Source organism: Caretta caretta, chromosome 3, assembly GCF_965140235.1.
Source record: "Caretta caretta isolate rCarCar2 chromosome 3, rCarCar1.hap1, whole genome shotgun sequence".
Lineage (NCBI taxonomy): Eukaryota > Metazoa > Chordata > Testudines > Cheloniidae > Caretta > Caretta caretta.
Genome location: NC_134208.1, coordinates 115,942,002 through 115,967,146, shown reverse-complemented (window position 1 = coordinate 115,967,146; position 25,145 = coordinate 115,942,002). Strand labels below are relative to the sequence as shown.

Here is a 25,145-nt window from a genome sequence, read left to right as displayed (position 1 = left end):
GTTGTGCATAGAGATGAGCCCAAAATCATTTATCTGAACCCCACCATCCCAAATTCATGGGTTCAGATAAAATGGGACATGACTATAAGACACCCCGGGTTTTAGTTTTGCAAAACAAAATCCCTACTACCTAGTTTGCAAGACCTAATCCAGTTTTGCCTACCTCCCTCAAAAATACAAATCTGAAAAGAACCATAATCGTGCATCCTGCACCCACACAACTTTCAGGGGGCTGATAAAATTAAACACATATGTGAGCCACCACTGATTTTGGATTTGAAAAATTAAAATCCAATTAATGTTGACTTTCAAAGCTGCCTCCAGTTGTGACCCTGTCTCTAGCTGTCCCTCTGGAAGGGCCTATTACTAAGGCTACAATTTTGTCATGGGTATTTTTTAGTAAAAGTCACAGAGGGGTCACGGGCAATAACCAAAAAGTCATGGCCAGTGACCTGTTTTACTAAAAATACCCCTACCTAAATCTTCAGTGCTGAGGAGGGGTGCTCCAGCAGACACTGTTGCTCCTCCAAGTTGGGGGCAGCCCAGAGCCTCGCTGCCACTGCTCCAGGTAAGGAGCAACCTGGGGCCCCACCACTGCTGCTGCTCCTCGGGGCGGGGGCAGCCTGGGTCACCACTGCTGCTCCCAGACTGCTGCTCCCTGACAGTGCCCAGGACCAGTTGCCTGGGGCTGTTGGAGCAGCGGCCGGTGGAGCTGGCTCTGAGGCTGCCCCAGCTGCTCGGGCGGCCCTGGGGTCAGCTGCACTAGCCGCTGCGGAAGTCATGGAAGTTCCAGAAAGTCACGGAGGTCACAGAAGTCACGGAATCCATGACTTCTGTGACCTCCGTGAAAGACTCACAGCCTTACTTATTACATATGGACTGAAGATACAGACAGAGAATTAGACAGCACAGAAACTATCCTGATTAACCTGGCCATGAAATTGTATCAGTTTTGCCAGAGAACTGGAGGACAGTTTGGTGAAAGAGAATGCAGAAGTACAAAAATCCCTAACCACCATGGAATTTAATAGGAATCTACATAAGAATTAGAGTTGCCACCTGACCTGTTTTTGACAAGCCTGGATGTTTTTTTTCTAGTGCCTTGTTGGTTGCTGGTCACAAGATGTCATTTTTCAGGTTATTTGTGCACTCATGTCCCAGCTAGATGTGCACCAGAGCTGCCCATCTAGCACCCAGATCCTGCTTTGCATGTGCCAGGGGCAGACACTAGCCAACTGGGAATTTGCACTCAAGTCCTGTCCCCGAAACCCTCCAAATCTTGTATAATTTTCTGAAAGTTGAGGCCCTCAGCATGGTTCCCCTCCAGTTCTAGGACGTGGCCCTGCCCGGAGACAGGTCCTGCCTCTCCTGGGAAGTGGCCCCACCCTCAGGCTGGTCCCACCTTTCTTGGGACAAGGTCTTTCCCACACGCCAGCCAGTTTCAGTGCCTCACAGGTGCCAACCCTAATAAGATTCCAATATTGTCCCTCTGAAGCATGTTTAGAATGTCTATAAGTCAGTGTCAAGGGATGGAAACAGCTACAGGCATGGTTTTTTCTACTCACAAATCTTCCCTTGTTCAAAATGGCTACCATCTCCAATTACTGTCAATGGACCTCAAGTCACTAAGATGGCCACCATTTGCCTACAGTTCATTTGCATATAGAAGTGAAGCTGTCCTTAATAAAGTTGGCTGCCACCTCCCAATGTCTGCAATGAGACTGAACACAGGCCCACACACAAACACCACTCTGCCACTCTGTTTCAGGGGCTAGACGGAACACAGGGACTGTGAGGAGCAGAAGGGACGCTATGCAAGATTGATGGGAAAAGTTGGAGGAGCAGATTATGGCATTGCAAGGGGATGGGGTGCAGGCAGGTGTGGGGGCAGGAGGGACCTGAGAGGGGTAATGACGATAGTGGAGGATTGGAAGATTGAGGGGATGAAATGGCAGCTCCCCCAACTGTAGGGAAAGGGAGTCTCCTCTGAGAACCAGGGAAAGGCCGCGTTCAGTGTTGCCAACACTCACAAATTGATAGTGAGTCATAGGATTTTGGTGCCTGCAGGAGGAGCTATTGTGATGTCATGAAAAGTTCCTCTGATCCTGTGATTTTCAGGGTAGCACTCAGGCAAAGTTCTGTGCAAGAGTCTCAGGGCTAAGGAACAGACCTGCTCTGCCAATGAGACCTGCCTTCATGTATGGTCCTCCTAGAGTAAATAGAGGATCCCAGGGCAGCAAAAGACAAGAGAGGGTGAAGCTGGGGAAGTGGTGCAGCTGGGACCCAGGCAGAGCAGAAGCTCCTGAGCAACAGGAGGCAGGGGCAGTGCTTAATTTGTGCCAGGGCTTGTTGGGACTCAGATCCAGCACCTCTAGGCTTGGCAGTTCATATAGCCCCAGCACATCTGGGGTTGCCACATCAGTTAAACCATTAAATGATTGCTTGAGCCCCGGCACCTGTTCCATTTCAGTGGTCCCTGCTGCCTTTGGAATCTATGTTTAAGTTAGGTAATGTGAGCCAAAGCAGTCACATGTGTGCACACTGCAATTTGACAATGTGCATGTTTTGGATGTGTAGTCTTTCTATAAAAGCGGCAAAGAGTCCTGTGGCACCTTATAGACTAACAGATGTATTGGAGCATAAGCTTTCGTGGGTGCATACTCACTTCGTCAGGTGCATGTAGTGGAAATTTCCAGAGGCAGGTATAAATATGCAAGCAAGAATTAGGCTAGGGATAACGAGGTTAGTTCAATCAGGGAGGATGTACATAGCAGAGGGGCATTGCTGGCACATAATCGCGTATATTACATTGGTGGACATGGAGGTGAATGAACCGGTGATGGTGTGGCTGATCTGGTTAGGTCCTGTGATGGTGTCGCTGGTGTAGATATGTGGGCAGAGTTGGCATCAAGGTTTGTTGCATGGATTGGTTCCTGAGTTAGAGTTACTGTGGTGCGGTGTGTCATTGCTGGTGAGAATATGCTTCAGGTTGGCGGGTTGTCTGTGGGCGAGGACTGGCCTGCCTCCCAAGGCCTGTGAAAGTGGGGGATCGTTGTCCAGGATGGGTTGTAGATCACTGATGATGCAAGAGAATTAAAACCAAGGTTCTATAGCCATATAAATAAGAAAACAAAGAAAGAAGAAGTGGGACTGCTAAACACTGAGGATGGAGTGGAGGTCAAGGATAATCTAGGCATGGCCCAATATCTAAACAAATACTTTGCCTCAGTCTTTAATAAGACTAAAGAGGATCTTAGGGATAATGGTAGCATGACAAATGGGAATGAGGATATGGAGGTAGATATTACCATATCTGAGGTAGAAGCGAAACTCAAACAGCTTAATGGGACTAAATCGGGTGGCCCAGATAATCTTCATCCAAGAATATTAAAGGAATTGGCACACAAAATTGCAAGCCCATTAGCAAGAATTTTTAATGAATCTGTAAACTCAGGGGTTGTACCGTATGATTGGAGAATTGCTAACATAGTTCCTATTTTTAAGAAAGAGAAAAAAAATTATGCAAGGTCTTGGAAAAAATTTTGAAGGAGAAGATAGTTAAGGACATTGAAGTCAATGGTAAATGGGACAAAATACAACATGGTTTTACAAAAAGTAGATCGTGCCAAACCAACCTGATCTCCTTCTTTGAGAAAGTAACAGATTTTTTAGACAAAGGAAACGCAGTGGATGTAATTTACCTAGATTTCAGTAAGGTGTTTGATACGGTGCCACATGGGGAATTATTAGTTAAATTGGGTAAGATGGGGATCAACAGGAAAATTGAAAGGTGGATAAGGAATTGGTTAAAGGGGAGACTACAACGGGTCCTACTGAAAGGTGAACTGTCAGGCTGGAGGGAGGTTACCAGTGGAGTTCCTCAAGGATCAGTTTTGGGACCAATCTTATTTAATCTTTTTATTACTGACCTTGGCACAAAAAGTGGGAGTGTGCTGTCATAAATATAAAGGGAAGGGTAAACCCCTTTGAAATCCCTCCTGGCCAGGGGAAAGCTCCTCTCACCTGTAAAGGGTTAAGAAGCTAAAGGTAACCTCGCTGGCACCTGACCAAAATGACCAATGAGGAGACAAGATACTTTCAAAAGCTGGGAGGAGGGAGAGAAACAAAGGGTCTGTGTGTCTGTCTATATGCTGGTTTCTGCCAGGGATAGACCAGGAATGGAGTCTTAGAACTTTTAGTAAGTAATCTAGCTAGGTATGTGTTAGATTATGATTTCTTTAAATGGCTGAGAAAAGAATTGTGCTGAAAAGAATAACTATTTCTGTCTGTGTATCTTTTTTGTAACTTAAGGTTTTGCCTGGAGGGGTTCTCTATGTTTTTGAATCTAATTACCCTGTAAGATATCTACCATCCTGATTTTACAGGGGGGATTTCTTTATTTCTATTTACTTCTATTTTTATTAAAAGTCTTCTTGTAAGAAAACTGAATGCTTTTTCATTGTTCTCAGATCCAAGGGTTTGGGTCTGTGGTCACCTATGCAAATTGGTGAGGCTTTTTACCAAACCTTGTCCAGGAAGTGGGGTGCAAGGTTTTGGGAAGTATTTTGGGGGGAAAGACGCGTCCAAACAGCTCTTCCCCAGTAACCAGTATTAGTTTGGTGGTGGTAGCGGCAAGGACAAAGGGTGGAATATTTTGTACCTTGGGGAAGTTTTGACCTAAGCTGGTAAAGATAAGCTTAGGAGGTTTTTCATGCAGGTCCCCACATCTGTACCCTAGAGTTCAGAGTGGGGGAGGAACCTTGACATGTGCTAATAAAGTTTGCGGATGATACAAAGCTGGGAGGTATTGCCAATTTAGAGAAGGACCGGTATATCCTACAGGAGGATCTGGATGACCTTGGAAACTGGAGTAATAGTAATAGGATGAAATTTAATAGTGAGAAGTGTAAGGTCATGCATTTAGGGATTAATAAGAATTTTAGTTATAAGCTGGGGACACATCAATTAGAAGTAACGCAGGAGAAGGACCTTGGAGTATTGGTTGATCATAGGATGACTATGAGCCGCCAATGTGATATGGCCATGAAAAAAGCTAATGCAGTCTTGGGATGCATCAGGAGAGGTATTTCCAGTAGGGATAAGGAGGTTTTAGTACCGTTATACAAGGCACTGGTGAGACCTCACCTGGAATACTGTGTGCAGTTCTGGTCTCCCATGTTTAAGAAGGATGAATTCAAACTGGAACAGGTACAGAGAAGGGCTACTAGGATGATCTGAGGAACGGAAAACCTATGCTCCAAGCTTATGCTCCAATATGTCTGTTAGTCTATAAGGTGCCACAGGACTCTTCCGCTTTTACAGATCCAGACTAACACGGCTACTCCTCTGATACTATTCTTTCTATGTTTGTTGCCTGATATTTTCTTCCATCAGTCGCTGTCGCTTCACATGACTTTACAAATCACACCTGGGCAACAGCACAGGCTTTCAAGTATTAAAACTAATAAGATTCTACTCTAGAAAGCTTTAGAATTGCATTGAGAATTCTCTCCTCTCTGTACATTTTTGAACCATTATATACGATACAACGCTCCATTCAGTTCTATTGGAAATGGTTCAAAAATTCTTTAAGGAAAGGTTATCATTGTTTTAGGACTTTTCCATAAGGGAACTCTAGTGCGATTTTCAAATTAACTAAAAAGCTGGTTTTCAATTCCTAAAAAAAAAAATCAGGTGAGAGTTTTCATTTGAAAAATCCAGAATTTTTTAAAATATGGCCCCAAAGATCAAAATCTGATCCTCATCCCCTTATTTACTGACCTAGTCTACCAAATAATGAAACGAAGACAACAACAAAAAAGTGCACGCAACCAAAATTTCAAACCTAAGGGTATGTCTGCATTGCAGTTGGGAGATGTGACTGCAGCACATGTGGAGCTAGTTTGATCTAGCTAGAGCAAAACTAATTCAGGGGGTTGGACGAGATGACCTCCTGAGGTCTCTTCCAACCCTGATCTTCTATGATTCTATGAATTCCAGTCCCAATAGCAGTGAAGCCATGGCAACACAGGTGACTGTACAGGCTAACCCTGCCCATCCAGGACCCTGGTTACATACTCAAGCATCCATTGTGCATACTCAAGGCCAAATTAACACATAGGCAAACTATGCACATGTCTAGGACCCAAATTTGGGGAGAGCGGATGGAAATTAATGGAGGTGCCAGTTTGGCTTGGCCAACCCCCACCCCCGATTCATGACTGGGCCAAATCTGAGTAGCGCTGCAACCCCATGCCCCATGTCAAAACATCACTCGCTTGAGTTTGGCCCAGCCACCCCTCCATCATGAAAAAGGGGTGTTTGGGACCAATTTGAGCAAGAGGCATTACAACCTGGCACATGGTCATATTAGAAGGTAGGGACCCAAAAGCGTATGTTTGCCTAAGGCCCAGTGATGGATCAGGCCCTGCCCAAAGTGCCACAGTTTCACTGCTACTGTTACCCGAGCTAGCAAAATCAAAGCTAGCCCAGATATGTCTACACGTGCTTCAATCACATCTCCCAAATGCAGCGCAGACTTATTGTAGGAAATTATTAATGCAGTTAATTAGACCCAACTAAATTTAGCATATTATATGATGGGGGGGAACCCAGTATTTTTTGGATACCAAGAGATCAAAAGTCCGCACTGCTCAGGACAGAATGTATGGAATATGTAACTCCACTTCATAAACAAATGTAATGGAAATGTACCCTGTACATTTAGCAAATGTTCAATATCACATAGTATGATTTAAAATACTGCAAAAAATATGTCAAACTTCTTTTTCAAACCAGCTAGTTGAATGCTAACAAAATAGCTGACACAGACACTGTCTTAGTATGTGTTAATTTTATCCCAAACAATGAGAATTATTAGAATTTACAGCTTTAAAAAATGACCAAGGAGGATTGGATATACTGGTAGAGAAGTCTAATGTGAACTTCCCTGTGGAAAGAAGCACTGTATGAACTCCTATCACATTTTGCCAAGGGCGTCGTCACCACAAAAGAAGCCAGACTGGAAGAATTCAGTCAAAAGAGATATAGTCAAGTTCAGTTCATATTTTTAAACTTTACCTCTCTGTTACTAATAAATCACAACATGGGGCCCTGATTCAGAAATGAATTAAAATACATGCTTCATTTTAAACAGGTACTTATACCCCATTGAAATCAATGTGACTTTAGAATGTGGTTAAATGCTGTGCAGAATCAAAGCCTAGATTATTAAAGCAGAAAAAAAATAGAAAAATCTAATTTGCTTTTCCAAAGGGAATTTGAGTTAAAACTGCTCAGTGTCCTTTTTCTATTTAAAATTGATGTTCATGTATTACTACCTGTTAATGCTTTTGTGAAACAAGTTAAATAAGCTTTCTGTATTTTCATGCTTTGGTGTTTCTATTTTATAAGTGAAGATGTTTTTACTTTGATTTTACATGTCACTGTTTTTGCTGTTTATTTAAACTTGCTAAATTGTCCCACATTTGTCTCCCCCATCCCACAGGCCCACTAGGTTGTCCTGCATACAGCAAAGTTGTGCAATGATGTATTTCTTTCTTTTGCTATATAGCATGTTCCTCTAGCCAATAATGGCCACTCTGAAAAGTGCTTCCTCACTTCCTTTCCCGGCTCTCTGTGTTTCCCTTGCTAGCTCCTGTAACCCTTGTTCAGCCTGTGCCATGTTCCTTGCTGCAATAAGCAGTTGTACTCAAATACGGTAACATGGCAGCACACAAGAAATGTGCATGGGTGGGTGTTGATCCTCTAGCCCCACTTTTTCCACTCACCCTCTGCCTGCAATGGTCCAGTCTCAACCACAATCCTTTCTCTCCCTGAATTTCTTCATATCCTCTCTGGACCTGTCACCCTCCCCCTTGGCTGCCTCCTGAGGGTGGAACATGCAACTGTTCAGAACCAGAAAGCAGCAAGTCTGGCCACCTATTCCTCTCTACTAGATGCCTCTGTTCGGCACGCTGAGAGGCTCAGTGGGCCTGAGTGACTCAGTACAGGTAGCACTGAGAAGGGAGAGGTTAGAGAAACCTTTGGCTGCCTGAGCAGAAACCCAGAAGTAATCTCTAGCAGCCAGGAGGAGGAGCTGAACGGGACACCTTGCTCGTTATCTGCTTCACTTTTTATGAGTGACATCTCAGCTGGCTGGAGTGAGACAGTGACAGCTTGGACGTGTCTGATGGTCATTCCAGATGAGTAGCACTTGTCAAGTTTAAGTGAGGTGAAACCAAGATTAGAGGAGGACATAACATGAGGGGGAAAAAATATTTTAGAATTCATACATGCGTGACTTCTGATCTCACTCCCACTGGTTTTATGGTGTGGTCTAATCTCACAGCTATGATTTTTGTTCATTTTTCTAATGAAACTGAAAGTAAAGGAGGAGGTGAATGGATAAGCAGCAAAGAAATTGCAATAGCAGAAAACAAGGAATCAGGAACAGAAGTGCTAACAGATCCTCCAATTAATTAAGTTTTATTTATCATTTGTGTACTACATTGTATTGCTGTTTCATGGAAAAACTGACACATTTCTTTTAATTTGGGAGTAGATGGGAAAGTGCTCAGATGCCACTGTACTGAATAAGTAGATGGATCGTGTTATTCAGCTGTTAATGTGACTTGTCTCACTATTCTGGATATGTTAAAGTTAGGCCCCCTGCTCTGGTAGGAGCTGAGCACCTCCTACATAGTGCAGATCATCCTCAATTCCTCATGAAGTCAGTGGGAGTTGAGGGCACTCAACACCAGGGAGGAATTGCTCAGGATCTTGAAGGAAAGGTTTTGTTATGTTAAATGAAACTAGAAATATACTTTAAAATGTTATGAACAACCATATTTGTTTAAATGGCAAAAACTGAATACATTCCCATTCCCAGCCTGTGCAACTTGGACGCAAAGGAGTTACCACCAAATACAATTGTCCCTGACTTCACACTCAAAATGTTAGTAAATCTATTTGCTTCCTGATGCTCACTCAACTTGAATAATGCAAATAGTCTTCTCTTTCTAATTTGTTTTTATTTCTGAATATCATGCACTAGCACATGGCAATTGTGTTTGGGTTTCCAACACCACAGGGGGGAATACTGAAATCAAATACATCAGATATCTGAATACATGGCTACCTTTCATCACGTAAGTTGAAATGAGAAGCTGGATTAAAAAGCCTCACCGATTTATTTCCTTATTAAGATTCCAAAACCTCCCGTTTGTTTTGTACAACATCTGCTTTGTACTCTTTGACAATAACCCAGTTGATCACTTTTTCTTTTGGTTTATTATCTTGATGTTTTCATTTGGATTTATGAAATTTTGGTGTTATTGTTTTGGACCATATTAAAAAATAAAATAAAAACCTCTTTTCATTTCAATTTAAACAATTAATGAAAAAAAATCTATTCATATTAAGTCTGAGAATGTTTATGTCACAAGCAAAAAAGTAAATGAAACCCCCAAATTATGGACCCTGAAACATCCAGTTAAACAGAACTAAAATGCACAGAGTCATGCCTTCTGCTGTACAATACTGAAAAACTGCTAAGAGATACGTCTGGGCTTCTTTTTATCACTTTTCTTCTGTGAAATTGGTTCATGATATGTACATGCGATATGCCTCATGATTAAGTATATATCTTAGCTACACAAAAATAAATACATAAATAAGGTAACAAGCTCTGATGGTGGCATTTGCACCTAAAAGTGCTGCAACATGGGGCCTGATCTGAAGGCCATTGAAGTCAATAGAAAGATGCCAGTTAACTTCTTCAGGTGTTGGATCAGGCGCTCACTACAAAGTTTACTTTCAAATTCTATGCAAAACCCAAAACTATCAATTGGTATCCCCCCATACTGACTTACAAAACAAAAATAGGCCTATAAAGATTATCTGTAAGCTTCAAAAAGTGTGTCTGTAATTTGCCAAAATAATGAAGTAGTCAAGGGAAAAAAAACTGTGTGTGTGTGTGCTACCCAGGAAAATAAATACGTATTATCTTAGAAAAAAAGGCCCAGTATACGAAAAGAAGGCTCAAAATACTTAAGAGATAATCTTCACTTATTAAGCTGAAAATTTTGTCCCAGAAATCCTATTAATGGAAAAACTGATGCTCAGATAAAGACCCTCAGTTTGGGTTAAAGAATGTACCCAATAACTGTAAAGAAAGAGATAAAACTCATTATACCCACTACTTAAATATCATATTCTGTAAATAGATTTCAGCATCTGTTCAGATCAAAATACAGTACTTACACTTATTAAAGGGAACCATGTAGACTTTGTGACTCATGAAAATAATAAATTCATCACCCCAAAAGATACTGCATTCCTTCTCTTTATACATACAGTATTTACTATGTCCTGGAACTGAAATTATTGAACCCTTTAATTGTTCAGTATAATGTGATTGGTTGAGACAGGATCAAGAGAGCTAATAATTTCAGTTACAACTGTTCTCGTAGCTGATCAGTTTGGGCTGAGAGAGTCATGTGACTGTGTCTGGGGCTTCAGCATAGGGTAATTTTCATGCTATTGCACACTTAAGGCTAAATTATACTGCATTAAAGATTTTCACTGGACACTTATTTCATACTTAATGACAACATTTGGAAGCATTCCCTTGGTTTTCTGCTGCTTTCTGCAGGACACGGAAAACAAAGAAACAGTAAATAAAATTGACGTTAGAAAAAGAGTTAAAACAATACTTTTAAGCAGTCCCCGGGGCACCGTAATGTATGCACAGCAATGTTTTGAGTAAAAACAGCATTTAAAAGTGAGCGTGAGGGAAAGAAACTGAAAAAACAGAGCTATTTTCACTTACATTTATCCAAGAAGGCTGTTGGCATTACTTCTGGAGTTCTGTTATTGGCTGAGAGGGTCACATGACTATGTGAACTAAAATAGAAAAGGCTCAGTACAGGGAAACTGAAGCAGCAACAGGTCTGAGACAAAATACATGTTAAATGGTATGATTTAACACGCACATTCTAGACTGGAGTGTTTAATTTATAGGGGAAAGTATGGTCCATTGGATTGAAAAGGTGACCTCCAATAGGCCACAATACCCTTAGCCTATGACTTTGAGCATTATATCCCAATGTCACTCATCTTTTCAATATGTGGGGAAAACAGTTTTCTACTATAAATTTCAGCTCCCATCAGTGTGTAATTGAAACACTAACAATTCTCAATAAATTACCAGGACCTTTAAAAAAATGATCTGGTTCATTTAAAAACCAAAAAGCTTCCACTATGCTAGCTGTTTTCATTCTTTGTCTAAGGTTTTTATATCTCAGTCGTACTGTTGGTATCTAAAAGGGAAGTCATAAGAAAAATGCATATTTTCTTGTGGTAAATGGCAGCGCTGTACAACATATGCAGCAGAGCAGTCCAGTTTTCACATTCTTTCATAAGTAAAACTTATGGTTGCAGATCTACAAATTACTAAAACATGTGCCATAAATCTGCACGTTATAAACAGAGATAAAGTGGAAAGGATCCCAGACTAACAAACTGTGCTGATGTCCTAACAGCTAAATGCAAATTAGCTACTATGATAAAACACTGTCTGATTTCACGGTCATTGCTTAATTGCACCATTTAAAAAAGAAGCTTTTCCAGACAAGTTGTTTTAAAAGATTCAGGCAGATAACACAATGACACTAGCATGAATTACTACAAGTCCCCTAGGTAACTTTCACACCAGGAAACTTTTTCACGGTTTACTCAGGTTTCTTGTTGAGTTTTTAGATTGATGCAGCTTCAACGTGATAAATTGCCAAGTGTCTCCTTTGTTTTATATATCGGTCACATTTGTTACTGAAGGGGGAGGGATTCTAAGGGATGCACAGAGCAAGAATGTGTAGGGGAGGGTGTTCAAGCAGCAAACACAGTCTCTTTGCTAGCCAAACACGAAAAGATGCTACTCTGGTGAATAAAACAACAGACCCTGAGACTGTAGACCAATTCAGTGATAGCTGGTCAGATGACCTCAGCTGAAGGAATCATTCTATTTTTAACTAAAGCCTCAAAGTCTTTCCCCTTCCTGATCAGCATCACTTCCTACTTCTTCAGGTTGAGCTGCTAGTAGCTGGCTTTCATCACAATCTCTGGCAGGTACTAGTGACGCCGGAGACAGCAGTGTCTGGGTCAGATGAAGAGCTGGGTGTCATTGGTATTCTATGATATTCTGTGATTGGTGTATTGATGACACTGCCACTCATCTCATATCTCTCTCTTCTGCACTGGCTTCCAGCATATGTTGAACAGAACTTGACAGGACTGAACCTTACCAGGACTGGACCCACAGCGGACAGCACTTGGGAAGAAGCAGTCACTCCTCACCACTCTCTGGGAATGGTCTAGAAAGGTGTAAGTGGAAACACTCTCGGGAGATTCTAATTGCCCCTTCCAAATCATGCTTGCTGTCATTTCAGCAACATCTCATGAGCAACGACATATCTTGATGGTGACATTATAGGTTCTAATTTCCCACCTTTAACTTTTCAGCAGTGCCACCTGCCTAAAATGGTGCAATTCCCAAAGTTCATCAGAGTAGCATGCTGAGGAATGCCAGAATATACCACCCTAAGGACAGTGGGATAGAAATGTAATTATAGCATCAAGAGAGTCAAACTTTGAAGGAAGCGTAGTCAACAAATCAAACAGGTAGAGGACTGGGAAGGTAAGGACAGAAATATGTTCTTGAAGTAGAAAGGCTTAGATGGCAAAGAGAGAGAGATGAAATTTAGAAGACAACCTTAAGGAGAGTGATTAAGGTGAAAAGGAGTGCAAAGAAAGTCAGATAACAAAGGGGCCCTAATACCAGGTAAAAATCTTAAGAACCAAGAAAAAGGTATTTAGAGATGAGAATGACACCCAAGATCAGAGGTAGAACTATAAAACTAATTGACATTTATTACATTTCAGAAACGTAGAAATGATTCTCTGGCATTCTGCTTTCTAGCTTCCCATTTTTAGTAACACTCTTCATTCCGACAGGTTTCAGAGGAACAGCTGTGTTAGTCTGTATTCGCAAAAAGAAAAGGAGTACTTGTGGCACCTTAGAGACTAACCAATTTATTTGAGCATGAGCTTTCGTGAGCTACAGCTCACTTCATCAGATGCATACCGTGGAAACTGCAGCAGACTTTATATACACACAGAGAATATGAAACAATACCTCCTCCCACCCCACTGTCCTGCTGGTAATAGCTTATCTAAAGTGATCAACAGGTGGGCCATTTCCAGCACAAATCCAGGTTTTCTCACCCTTCACCCCCCCAGCAGGAGAGTGGATTTGTGCTGGAAATGGCCCACCTGTTGATCACTTTAGATAAGCTATTACCAGCAGGACAGTGGGGTGGGAGGAGGTATTGTTTCATATTCTCTGTGCGTATATAAAGTCTGCTGCAGTTTCCACGGTATGCATCTGATGAAGTGAGCTGTAGCTCACGAAAGCTCATGCTCAAATAAATTGGTTAGTCTCTAAGGTGCCACAAGTACTCCTACTCTTCATTCCCATCCTAAACTGCTCTATAACATTGTGGTGTGCCATTAAATAGCCATATTCATCGAGTAACTTGACAAATGCTTTTTTCTGAAATATTCAACCAGTTCTATTGTTAGCCTAATACCAGTGTATATATATGCAGAAAATACCATGAAAATAAATCAAATACTGTATTTGACAAATATGTTGGGATGGGGGGGTAGATTGCTATTTGACCTGCCCTAATACTAAGTCCATATTTTAAAGTGTATTTAGTAGAAAGTTGATTGACAGTATGTTGCAATTAAATATAGTACAGAACTCTTATTTTTTTAAATTTCAGGGAAAGAGATGTAGGGCCTTTAGAGTTATTTATACTCTGGCTGATTGGCTTAGTCCTCAGGCTAGTAGATACTGGGTAATTTTTTCAAGCCTGGTACAGGGTTTACACTTATCCCGAAAAAGAAAAGGAGTACTTGTGGCACCTTAGAGACTAACCAATTTATTTGAGCATAAGCTTTCGTGAGCTACAGCTCACTTCATCGGATGCATACCGTGGAAAGTTTAGAAGATCTTATTATATACACACAAAGCATGAAAAAATACCTCCTCCCACCCCACTCTCCTGCTGGTAATAGCTTATCTAAAGTGATCACTCTCCTTACAATAAGAAAAGGAGTACTTGTGGCACCTTAGAGACTAACCAATTTATTTGAGCATGAGCTTTCGTGAGCTACAGCTCACTTCATCAGATGTATACCGTGGAAACTGCAGCAGACTTTATATACACACAGAGAATATGAAACAATACCTCCTCCCACCCCACTGTCCTGCTGGTAATAGCTTATCTAAAGTGATCAACAGGTGGGCCATTTCCAGCACAAATCCGGGTTTTCTCACCCTCCACCCCCCCACACAAATTCACTCTCCTGCTGGTGCTAGCCCATCCAAAGTGACAACTCTTTACATAATCAAGTCGGGCTATTTCCTGCATAGATCCAGGTTTTCTCACATCCCCCTCACCCCCATACACACACAAACTCACTCTCCTGCTGGTAATAGTTCAGCTAAACTGACCACTCTCCAAGTTTAAATCCAAGTTAAACCAGAACATCTGGGAGGGGGGGGGTAGGAAAAAACAAGAGGAAACAGGCTACCTTGCATAATGACTTAGCCACTCCCAGTCTCTATTTAAGCCTAAATTAATAGTATCCAATTTGCAAATGAATTCCAATTCAGCAGTTTCTCGCTGGAGTCTGGATTTGAAGTTTTTTTGTTGTAAGATAGCGACCTTCATGTCTGTGACTGCGTGACCAGAGAGATTGAAGTGTTCTCCGACTGGTTTATGAATGTTATAATTCTTGACATCTGATTTGTGTCCATTTATTCTTTTACGTAGAGACTGTCCAGTTTGACCAATGTACATGGCAGAGGGGCATTGCTGGCACATGATGGCATATATCACATTGGTGGATGTGCAGGTGAACGAGCCTCTGATAGTGTGGCTGATGTTATTAGGCCCTGTGATGGTGTCCCCTGAATAGATATGTGGGCACAATTGGCAACGGGCTTTGTTGCAAGGATAAGTTCCTGGGTTAGTGGTTCTGTTGTGTGGTATGTGGTTGTTGGTGAGTATTTGCTTCAAGTTGCGGGGCTGTCTGTAGGCAAGGACTGGCCTGTCTCCCAAGACTTGTGAGAGTGTTGGGTCATCCTTTAGGATAGGTTGTAGATCCTTAATAATGCGTTGGAGGGGTTTTAGTTGGGGGCTGAAGGTGACCGCTAGTGGCGTTCTGTTATTTTCTTTGTTAGGCCTGTCCTGTAGTAGGTAACTTCTGGGAACTCTTCTGGCTCTATCAATCTGTTTCTTTACTTCTGCAGGTGGGTATTGTAGCTGTAAGAAAGCTTGACAGAGATCTTGTAGGTGTTTGTCTCTGTCTGAGGGGTTGGAGCAAATGCGGTTGTATCGCAGAGCTTGGCTGTAGACGATGGATCGTGTGGTGTGGTCAGGGTGAAAGCTGGAGGCATGCAGGTAGGAATAGCGGTCAGTAGGTTTCCGGTATAGGGTGGTGTTTATGTGGCCATTGTTTATTAGCACTGTAGTGTCCAGGAAGTGGATCTCTTGTGTGGACTGGACCAGGCTGAGGTTGGTGGTGGGATGGAAATTGTTGAAATCATGGTGGAATTCCTCAAGGGCTTCTTTTCCATGGGTCCAGATGATGAAGATGTCATCAATATAGCGCAAGTAGAGTAGGGGCTTTAGGGGACGAGAGCTGAGGAAGCGTTGTTCTAAATCCTCCATAAGAATGTTGGCATACTGTGGGGCCATGCGGGTACCCATAGCAGTGCCGCTGATCTGAAGGTATACATTGTCCCCAAATGTGAAATAGTTATGGGTAAGGACAAAGTCACAAAGTTCAGCCACCAGGTTAGCCGTGACATTATCGGGGATAGTGTTCTTGACGGCTTGTAGTCCATCTTTGTGTGGAATGTTGGTGAAGAGGGCTTCTACATCCATAGTAGCCAGGATGGTGTTATCAGGAAGATCACCGATGGATTGAAGTTTCCTCAGGAAGTCAGTGGTGTCTCGAAGGTAGCTGGGAATGCTGGCAGCGTAGGGCCTGAGGAGGGAGTCTACATAGCCAGACAATCCTGCTGTCAGGGTGCCAATGCCTGAGATGATGGGGCGCCCAGGATTTCCAGGTTTATGGATCTTGGGTAGTAGATAGAATATCCCAGGTCGGGGTTCCAGGGGTGTGTCTGTGCGGATTTGATCTTGTGCTTTTTCAGGAAGTTTCTTGAGCAAATGCTGTAGTTGCTTTTGGTAACTCTCAGTGGGATCATAGGGTAATGGCTTGTAGAAACTCGTGTTGGAGAGCTGCCGAGCAGCCTCTTGTTCATATTCCAACCTATTCATGATGACAACAGCACCTCCTTTGTCAGCCTTTTTGATTATGATGTCAGAGTTGTTTCTGAGGCTGTGGATGGCATTGCGTTCCGCATGGCTGAGGTTATGGGGCAAGTGATGCTGCTTTTCCACAATTTCAGCCCGTGCACGTCGGCGGAAGCACTCTATGTAGAAGTCCAGTCTGCTGTTTCGACCTTCAGGAGGAGTCCATCTAGAATCCCTCTTTCTGTAGTGTTGGCAGGGAGACCTCTGTGGATTAGTATGTTGTTCAGAGGTATTTTGGAAATATTCCTTGAGACGGAGACGTCGAAAATAGGATTCTAGGTCACCACAGAACTGTATCATGTTCGTGGGGGTGGAGGGGCAGAAGGAGAGGCCCCGAGATAGAACAGCTGCTTCTGCTGGGCTGAGAGTATAGTTGGATAGGTTAACAATATTGCTAGGTGGGGTGAGGGAACCATTGCTGTGGCCCCTTGTAGCATGTAGTAGTTTAGAAAGTTTAGTGTCCTTTTTCTTTTGTAGAGAAGCAAAGTGTGCGTTGTAAATGGCTTGTCTAGTTTTAGTAAAATCCAGCCACGAGGAAGTTTGTGTGGAAGGTTGGTTCTTTATGAGAGTATCCATTTTTGAGAGCTCATTCTTAATCTTTCCCTGTTTGCTGTAGAGGATCTTGATCAGGTGATTCCGCAGTTTCTTTGAGAGCGTGAGGCACAAGCTGTCAGCATAGTCTGTGTGGTATGTAGATTGTAATGGATTTTTTACCTTCAGTCCTTTTGGTACGATGTCCATCTGTTTGCATTTGGAAAGGAAGATGATGTCTGTCTGTATCTGTACAAGTTTTTTCATGCAGTTGATAGATTTCCACTCCATACGGCTAAATGCAGTGCCTTGCATAATGACAGGTTTCAGAGGAACAGCCGTGTTAGTCTGTATTCGCAAAAAGAAAAGGAGTACTTGTGGCACCTTAGAGACTAACCAATTTATTTGAGCATGAGCTTTCGTGAGCTACAGCTCACTTCATCAGATGTATACCGTGGAAACTGCAGCATTCATTATGCAAGGTAGCCTGTTTCCTCTTGTTTTTTCCTACCCCCCCCCCCCAGATGTTCTGGTTTAACTTGGATTTAAACTTGGAGAGTGGTCAGTTTAGATGAGCTATTACCAGCAGGAGAGTGAGTTTGTGTGTGTATGGGGGTGGGGGGGGATGTGAGAAAACCTGGATCTATGCAGGAAATAGCCCGACTTGATTATGTAAAGAGTTGTCACTTTGGATGGGCTAGCACCAGCAGGAGAGTGAATTTGTGTGGGGGGTGGAGGGTGAGAAAACCTGGATTTGTGCTGGAAATGGCCCACCTGTTGATCACTTTAGATAAGCTATTACCAGCAGGACAGTGGGGTGGGAGGAGGTATTGTTTCATATTCTCTGTGTGTATATAAAGTCTGCTGCAGTTTCCACGGTATACATCTGATGAAGTGAGCTGTAGCTCACGAAAGCTCATGCTCAAATAAATTGGTTAGTCTCTAAGGTGCCACAAGTACTCCTTTTCTTTTTGCGAATACAGACTAACACGGCTGTTCCTCTGAAACCTCTCCTTACAATGTGTATGATAATCAAGTTGGGCCATTTCCAGCACAAATCCAGGTTTTCTCACACACACACACCCACACACACAAACTCACTCTCCTGCTGGTAATAGCTTATCCAAAGTGACCACTCTCCTTACATTGTGTATGATAATCAAGGTGGGCCATTTCCAGCACAAATCCAGGGTTTAACAAGAACGTCTGAAGGGGGAGGGGGGGGGGGAAAAAACAAGGGGAAACAGGCTACCTTGCATAATGACTAAGCCACTCCCAGTCTCTATTCAAGCCTAAGTTAATTGTATCCAATTTGCAAATGAATTCCAATTCAGCAGTTTCTCGCTGGAGTCTGGATTTGAAGCTTTTTGTTGTAAAATAGTGACTTTCATGTCTGTAATCGCGTGACCAGAGAGATTGAAGTGTTCTCTGACTGGTTTATGAATGTTATAATTCTTGACATCTGATTTGTGTCCATTTACTCTTTTACGTAGAGACTGTCCAGTTTGACCAATGTACATGGCAGAGGGGCATTGCTGGCACATGATGGCATATATCACATTGGTGGATGTGCAGGTGAACGAGCCTCTGATAGTGTGGCTGATGTTATTAGGCCCTGTGATGGTGTCCCCTGAATAGATATGTGGGCACAGTTGGCAACAGGCTTTGTTGCAAGGATAGGTTCCTGGGTTAGTGGTTCTGTTGTGTGGTATGTGGTTGCTGGTGAGTATTTGCTTCAGGTTGGGGGGCTGTCTGTGGGTAAGGACTGGTCTGTCTCCCAAGATTTGCTATTACCAGCAGGAGAGTGAGTTTGTGTGGGGGGTGGGGGGGGGAGAGAAAACCTGGATTTGTGTTGGAAATGGCCCACCTTGATTATCATACACACTGTAAGGAGAGTGGTCACTTTAGATAAGCTATTACCAACAGGAGAGTGGGGTGAGAGGAGGTATTTTTTCATGCTTTGTGTGTATATAATAAGATCTTCTAAACTTTCCACAGTATGCATCCTATGAAGTAAGCTGTAGCTCACGAAAGCTTATGCTCAAATATATTGGTTAGTCTCTAAGGTGCCACAAGTACTCCTTTTCTTTTTGCGAATACAGACTAACACGGCTGTTACTTTGAAACTTATCCCCAAAACATCTGACTATAGGAAGAGAATCTCTCTCAAGCCAAAATCAATAAAGTAATAAAATATCTTCAAGCTGCAAAGTAGCAAGGCTGACTGGCTATTCCCTGTCTATTTTTAAATGCAATACTCTGATCACTCCCTATTTACAATGTATATACAACCCTCACACATAAGCACGTTCCTCACCACCAGCATGCCAAAACCTAAATCATATCACTATGACTGAGTTCCCAAATAAAGCAATGAAGTCCCTTAAGGATAGCAAAATTCTGTCAAAAGTATACACAGAAAAATTAATACTCTTTTATCTTCTATTATCCATGCAGATTAATTCTGATTTACTTAATAGAATGGCCAACAACAATATCAAAAGGCTATTTAGTATTATCAACCAATTATAATGGAATAAAACAGGACAGCTTATCCTGTCTTGATTCAGAAAAGATATTCAATAGAGTGTTTTGGGATTTTATTCTGCAACTTAGATCCTGGATAAATTTATTTGCCCAACAACCAAGGGGAAAAATTATTATAAACAATGTACAACCTAAACTGTTAAAGTGAAAAAGGTGAGTCAAATAGGACTACACTCTTTCACCTCTCTTATATGTAACAGTAATCAAACCAGTAGCTGCCTGCATAGCCATTTGAACAGACTAATATCCCTGGTGTCAAAATTGGTCTCTATGAACATAAAGATAAGCCTGTGTACAGATGGCCACCTCATTTTTTTAAATTCATACCAAACCTCTCTCTCCAGATTTCCTAAATTAATATGGTGTTACATCTGGCTGAAAAATTAATATATGTAAATGCAAAGCTATTCTCATAGAACCACTCTCCTGGAAAACACAACTCTCAGATTCACAACGTAAGTGGTCACCCAATGGATTTAGATGTCTATCACTGGAAATAAGCATTTATGCACAATTTTGAAGAAAAAAAACAACCCCTTTCATCCCTCCTACAGAAAAATCCAGTCTGCTTTAGCAAAATAACACAATCCACTCCTCTTACTCTTGGGATGTTTACATCTATTTAAAATGTATATCTGCCCAAAGGCACTATTCTACACTTCTAAAGACATTCTCATATATCTCATCCCTGCTAGAAAAAGCAATCACTGGATAAAACAATTTCTAAGGAAAAACAAACACTAAACAAGGGAGAGTTTCCTTAAAATGCAAATACCAACATTTAAAGGAGGTCTTACCTGATCAAACTGAAAGATAATGATACTGTGAAATTCTGTGAGAACAGTTTGGAAACAGAAACATTTGATCCCCACACTCATTCACTCACTCAGGACCAACTTGGCCCACTATTGAAAAATACTTGAAATAACACTGGCTCTCAGACCATATTCTCAACAGACAAGCCTCACCCAGTCCTTATATAGTGTAATGAAATGGCAGGAAACCAGGAAATTTCTAGGGATGGGACATTATCTAATGCCCACCCTCCCAGCTGCCAGGCTATCACAGTCTCAACCTGCCTTAGAGAAGTATTTCAGAGACTAACAATCTAAAAGTCTCAATCCAACTGAATATTGCTATCAAGATATTCTGTTTGAACTGTATGCACAAGTTAGTTAAGGGGAAAACCCCAATATACACAGTAAGCAATTTTTAATGTAGCTGCAACTTTGTGACTTCAGCTTATTTCAGCAGACTCAGGAAATACAATGCTGTTTTAATGGAAATTTTACTTAAGAATTGCAAGGTCAGGCCCCTTATTTGAAAGATCAAGTCCCTTTTTTCTTCAGCCAGAAAACACAGTACAGCAGTTAGTGGTCAGAAATAATTTAAAAATGGATAACCAAGATTTAATCTAATGCAGATTCAGCACTACAGCCTCACATAGTACAAACACCAAGCAATCGCACAACAATGGAAGAGAGACCTATGTATTTAAATTGAAGAATCGGACTGGCGAGTAGCACTCATATTTTTACATTAAATCTCAATTTGCACTATATTTGTTCAAATAAAAGGCCTTATTACCAACAGATTATATTATTGTCTGGTTATTACCAATAAACTGTGGGCTCTATCCAGCATATCATAAATGCCGCTCAATAAGGGCCACATTTCCCCACCTCCAACTGTCTAATAATTCAGAATTTCTGGACTCCCATTCAAAAGTTCTATCCTGCTGCAAATGGGCAAGTCATACAACTCACTTCCGTGTTATGACTTCTAGACATTACAGCCCTGATCCAGAGTCCAGTGAAGTCAATGGAAAGACTACCATTGGCTTCAATGGTCTTTAGATCAAATTTATATGAATGGCCTCAAGTGTATCAGGAGATTCTTAACACGTTTTTTTCTGTTTGCTAGGTGAAACTTACATATACCATAAAACAATAACAGAATACATTATATAAGGTATGGTTTGCATACCTGGAGTGTCTAGCCCTGGCATAACCTGTTCATAAGAGCCAAGACTTTACCCAGGCCTATGGCAAACACCTGACAGAGAGGATATAAAGCTATAAAGTTGAGTACGCAAAAACAGGGGCACCTCAAAGTACTGGTCACTTTTGAACAAGTAAACTATAGAATAGAGAGTTCTACAGAAATTAAATAGTTATGTAGAAACTATTCTTAAAACCTACACATTTTAATAGTGAATCACTTCCTTTTCATAGAAATTTTAAATTAACCTATAACATTTAGTAGAGAATGATAGCATTCTATAGCAGCAAGGATATAACCGATTTACAAATTCTATAAAAAGGAGATTCCTTATAAATTGCTATGGGACCTTCCTATTTGGGATATCTGCCACATTCACGATGTGGTCAGCATTCTCTCACCTATTCATGGTCCTAGCCAGTTCCCCAGGCACTGCAACGGCTGAAGCCTGAAGCTGTTGTTCTGCAATGTTGGCCTCCTGCCAAAAGAGGATGCTATATAGAGCAAGTAGTACGCTAGCAGTAGATTGATGTCCCCTTTCCCATCTCAGCAGCTATACACTCTGCTGTCTCTGCTTAGAAGAAACAGTTTTGGGGATATAGAGGGGAACAGAGAGGCCAGCACTCAAGAGCAACCACAATGAAGGAATTTAGGTGAAGTCTAACAGAAACAAGAGGGGTGTAAAAATGTAGAATGGAGAGAATCATTAAGGGGGAAGAAAAAGAGGACCTCCAAAAGGTAAAAGAAATTGAGGAGGATATGAAAGTTTGCAGGGACTGAGCAAAGTGCTTCTGCAGAGCTCTAGCCTCATGCCATGTGTACACCGATGAAGTGAGCTGTAGCTCACGAAAGCTTATGCTCTAATAAATTTGTTAGTCTCTAAGGTGCCACAAGTCCTCCTGTTCTTTTTGCGAATACAGACTAACACGGCTGTTACTCTGAAACCATTTATTACACTGTTCACTATGCAGCCAAGTTAGCCACTCAGTCAGTAGTGCACAGAGTAGCCTTTCATAGCCATGAACTTTAGGAGCTCTACAGAAAAACTCTTTGCAAAATGCACTGCATCTGTTAAGAGTGTGTTTTATAAAAAAACTCATAACATAGCTGAATCAAAGCTATTTTCATAATATTCAAAACCAAGTATTCTTGTTGAGGACTATTTTCATGCCAAATTTTAACTTTCTACCCTCAGAATTTGCTCTGCAGAGCTGTTCAAATGTCACACACATATTTTATTATAATGAGATAATGGATTTTTATACTCTAATAATATAAAATTGCTGAACCTGTTTTTCCTTAAACTTTCCATTAAAAAAAAATACAAAACTCATCTTTGGGCAGAGATCAAGCATAGAAAGTTACATCCTAAATGTGGAAAGTTTTGAGCAACTGAAAAGAGGAGGTTGAGTAGAACTGGTCATGCAACCTTAACTAGAGCAGCCACCGCAGTTCCTGGTGAAACAATAACTACGACATTAATCAGCACAAGTCAGGCAATTCAAAAGTAAAGCTGACACCTCCACTATTAACACAAGCGTCTGTGATTTTTCCATTACCATCTGAATTAAGGTCAGAGCCATCCTTCAATTTTAATTAATTGCCCTTTTTGCATTGCTGTCACAATTTCATTATTTAAATTCAGTGGGCCCAATCCTGCAGCCATTCCACACAGAAATCCTACTGAAGTCATTGGTGGTACTATATGCAGAATAGCCACAAGATTGGGCCCAGGGTTTTGGCATTTCATACTATAGTATGTACACTATTTCAGTCTAATGTTACACAGTCCAGTGTGATATATTTTAAAAAGATGATACGTGCAGGATATGATTCTCTTATACAGTTACAAATAAAATAAAAACCATTACAGACCTGAAGAAACAAACTGACAGTAAAGTGTGAAGCCCAGAATGTGTGTTTGAGAGACAGAATCCTTTGGAACTAAACATTGTAATCATTAACCACAGTCAGTACATTTTTAATGGTAATTTTGTTCTCTTTAGCCTTACCAGCTTCAATATTTTTAAAAGTTAACATTCTCTAGATGTTGGTTTTGATACATTTCTTTTGAAGAAAGAAAGGAAAGGGGGTTTGGGGAAGAAAAGCATTTAGTGATACAGCTCTTGGATTTGTATTGGTTTTGCCAAGACATGGGAGATCTGCAGCTCGCAAATTTGGATTTATTTATTGCTGTTTTTCTGGTCGTCATGAACTAAGTGAAACTGGCATTCCCAGACAAAAATAGTAGTATTTTATATACTATTTTCAAAGCAGCATGTTGTGTTTAGAAGGCCATTTATACATCACACTATTAATTCAAATCAACTTCACTGTTAACTTAGGGCACAAGAATGAATTTTATTTAAAACAAAAAATAATCTGAGTATCCAAATAGATTTGCTCAAAAGGAGCATAACAGTAAATAGCATACCTGCCAACATCTAGCAAAAAGGGCTTTTAAATTTACCTGGGTTAGCACAACATTACATGTATTTGCCTAAAACTTATTAACATATTTGCTTAGGGGCTTGCAGCCTGTCTCTCCCTTGGTGTGAGCAGGCACTCCAAAGGTTTGGGCAGTACATGCCATCTCTTTTCCCACTGGGTTCAGGGCAGGAGAGGATGTGATAGATTGTGGCAGCATAGTCGTTGGATGAGGATGAGTGTTGCAGGGCATGTTGCCTCCTCGCCCAGTGGGTGATGGTAGCAGGTGCTCTCTCCATGCACCGTTTTCAACCTTACCCTCAATTTATAGTCTAAAAATAATTGGGGTGGAGGGGAGGAAGGAATAGTCTGGATAGGGAAGAGCGGATCTGGAGATAAAGTGGTGACTAGATCTTTGGTAGGAGAGACTGAGGAGTCAAAAGAACAAAGGAGAAGTATCCTCTTTCTCTTCTCCCCCACGTATCCCCCATTCTATTTCTTTTCTTATGTCATTATCCATGGGACTCAAACCAGGCCCACAGGAATAGCCACACTCCAACCCTCCACCTGGCAGCCTGCTGACCTTTGCTTATCTGGGCCCCATGTAGCTCAGCCCCAGAGTGAGGCTCCACTCTTGAGGTCTGATTGGTGAAGTCCCAAAGCAGCTGATTTGCCCGTTGGCCCTACTTAAGCCATCAGCAAGAATAAGTAAGCTGTCCAAAAAACTGGACTGCACCCTGCTCTGGACCATCTGCCTTATGCTTTCTGCTCCTGCTTACCCAGCTTGATTTCCTGGCCTTCATACCCAGCTTGACTCCCAGCAGCTGATTTGTGGTTCCTGATCTCCAGTTTGGCTCCTGCCTCTGACTCTCTAGTATCCTGACCCAGCCTCACTCTGGTTACCTGCTCATGGTTCTGATTTACAGTTTGGCTCCTGTCTCTGACTTCCACGAATCCTGACCCAACTGACTCCTGTTTCCTGTTCCAGCTACTAGGTATGGCTGCCCATGACCCAGCCATGACACCTTCTCCCAATCCCTCATTCAAATTTTTGCTCTTCCAAACACAGACCGATTAATTCACTGAAATAGGGTGCAGGCAGTTTCAGGCTCTTCCTCTTGCAGTGGGGGTGAAGAATCAAGTGGGCAGAAGGAGCTGTAGATCTGGCAGGAGCATGAAGCCTTCAGG

The 25,145-nt window shown here is 41.7% G+C and overlaps 1 protein-coding gene across 3 annotated transcripts in view; it reads right to left on the bottom strand.

Moving 5' to 3' along the window:
• ESR1 (estrogen receptor 1) overlaps positions 1–25,145 on the bottom strand; it is a 297,584-nt gene that overhangs the window by 246,018 nt on the left and 26,421 nt on the right. Inside the window, exon 1 of one of the 3 annotated variants that reach the window (XM_048844211.2) lies at positions 10,832–10,890. The exons of the other annotated variants lie outside the window; for them this stretch is intronic. Within the exon in view, the coding sequence (XP_048700168.1) occupies positions 10,832–10,856 (25 nt within the window). The 5' untranslated portion in view covers positions 10,857–10,890. Of the gene's footprint in view, positions 1–10,831; positions 10,891–25,145 lie in introns of those variants that run through there. 3 annotated transcript variants of the gene reach the window in all.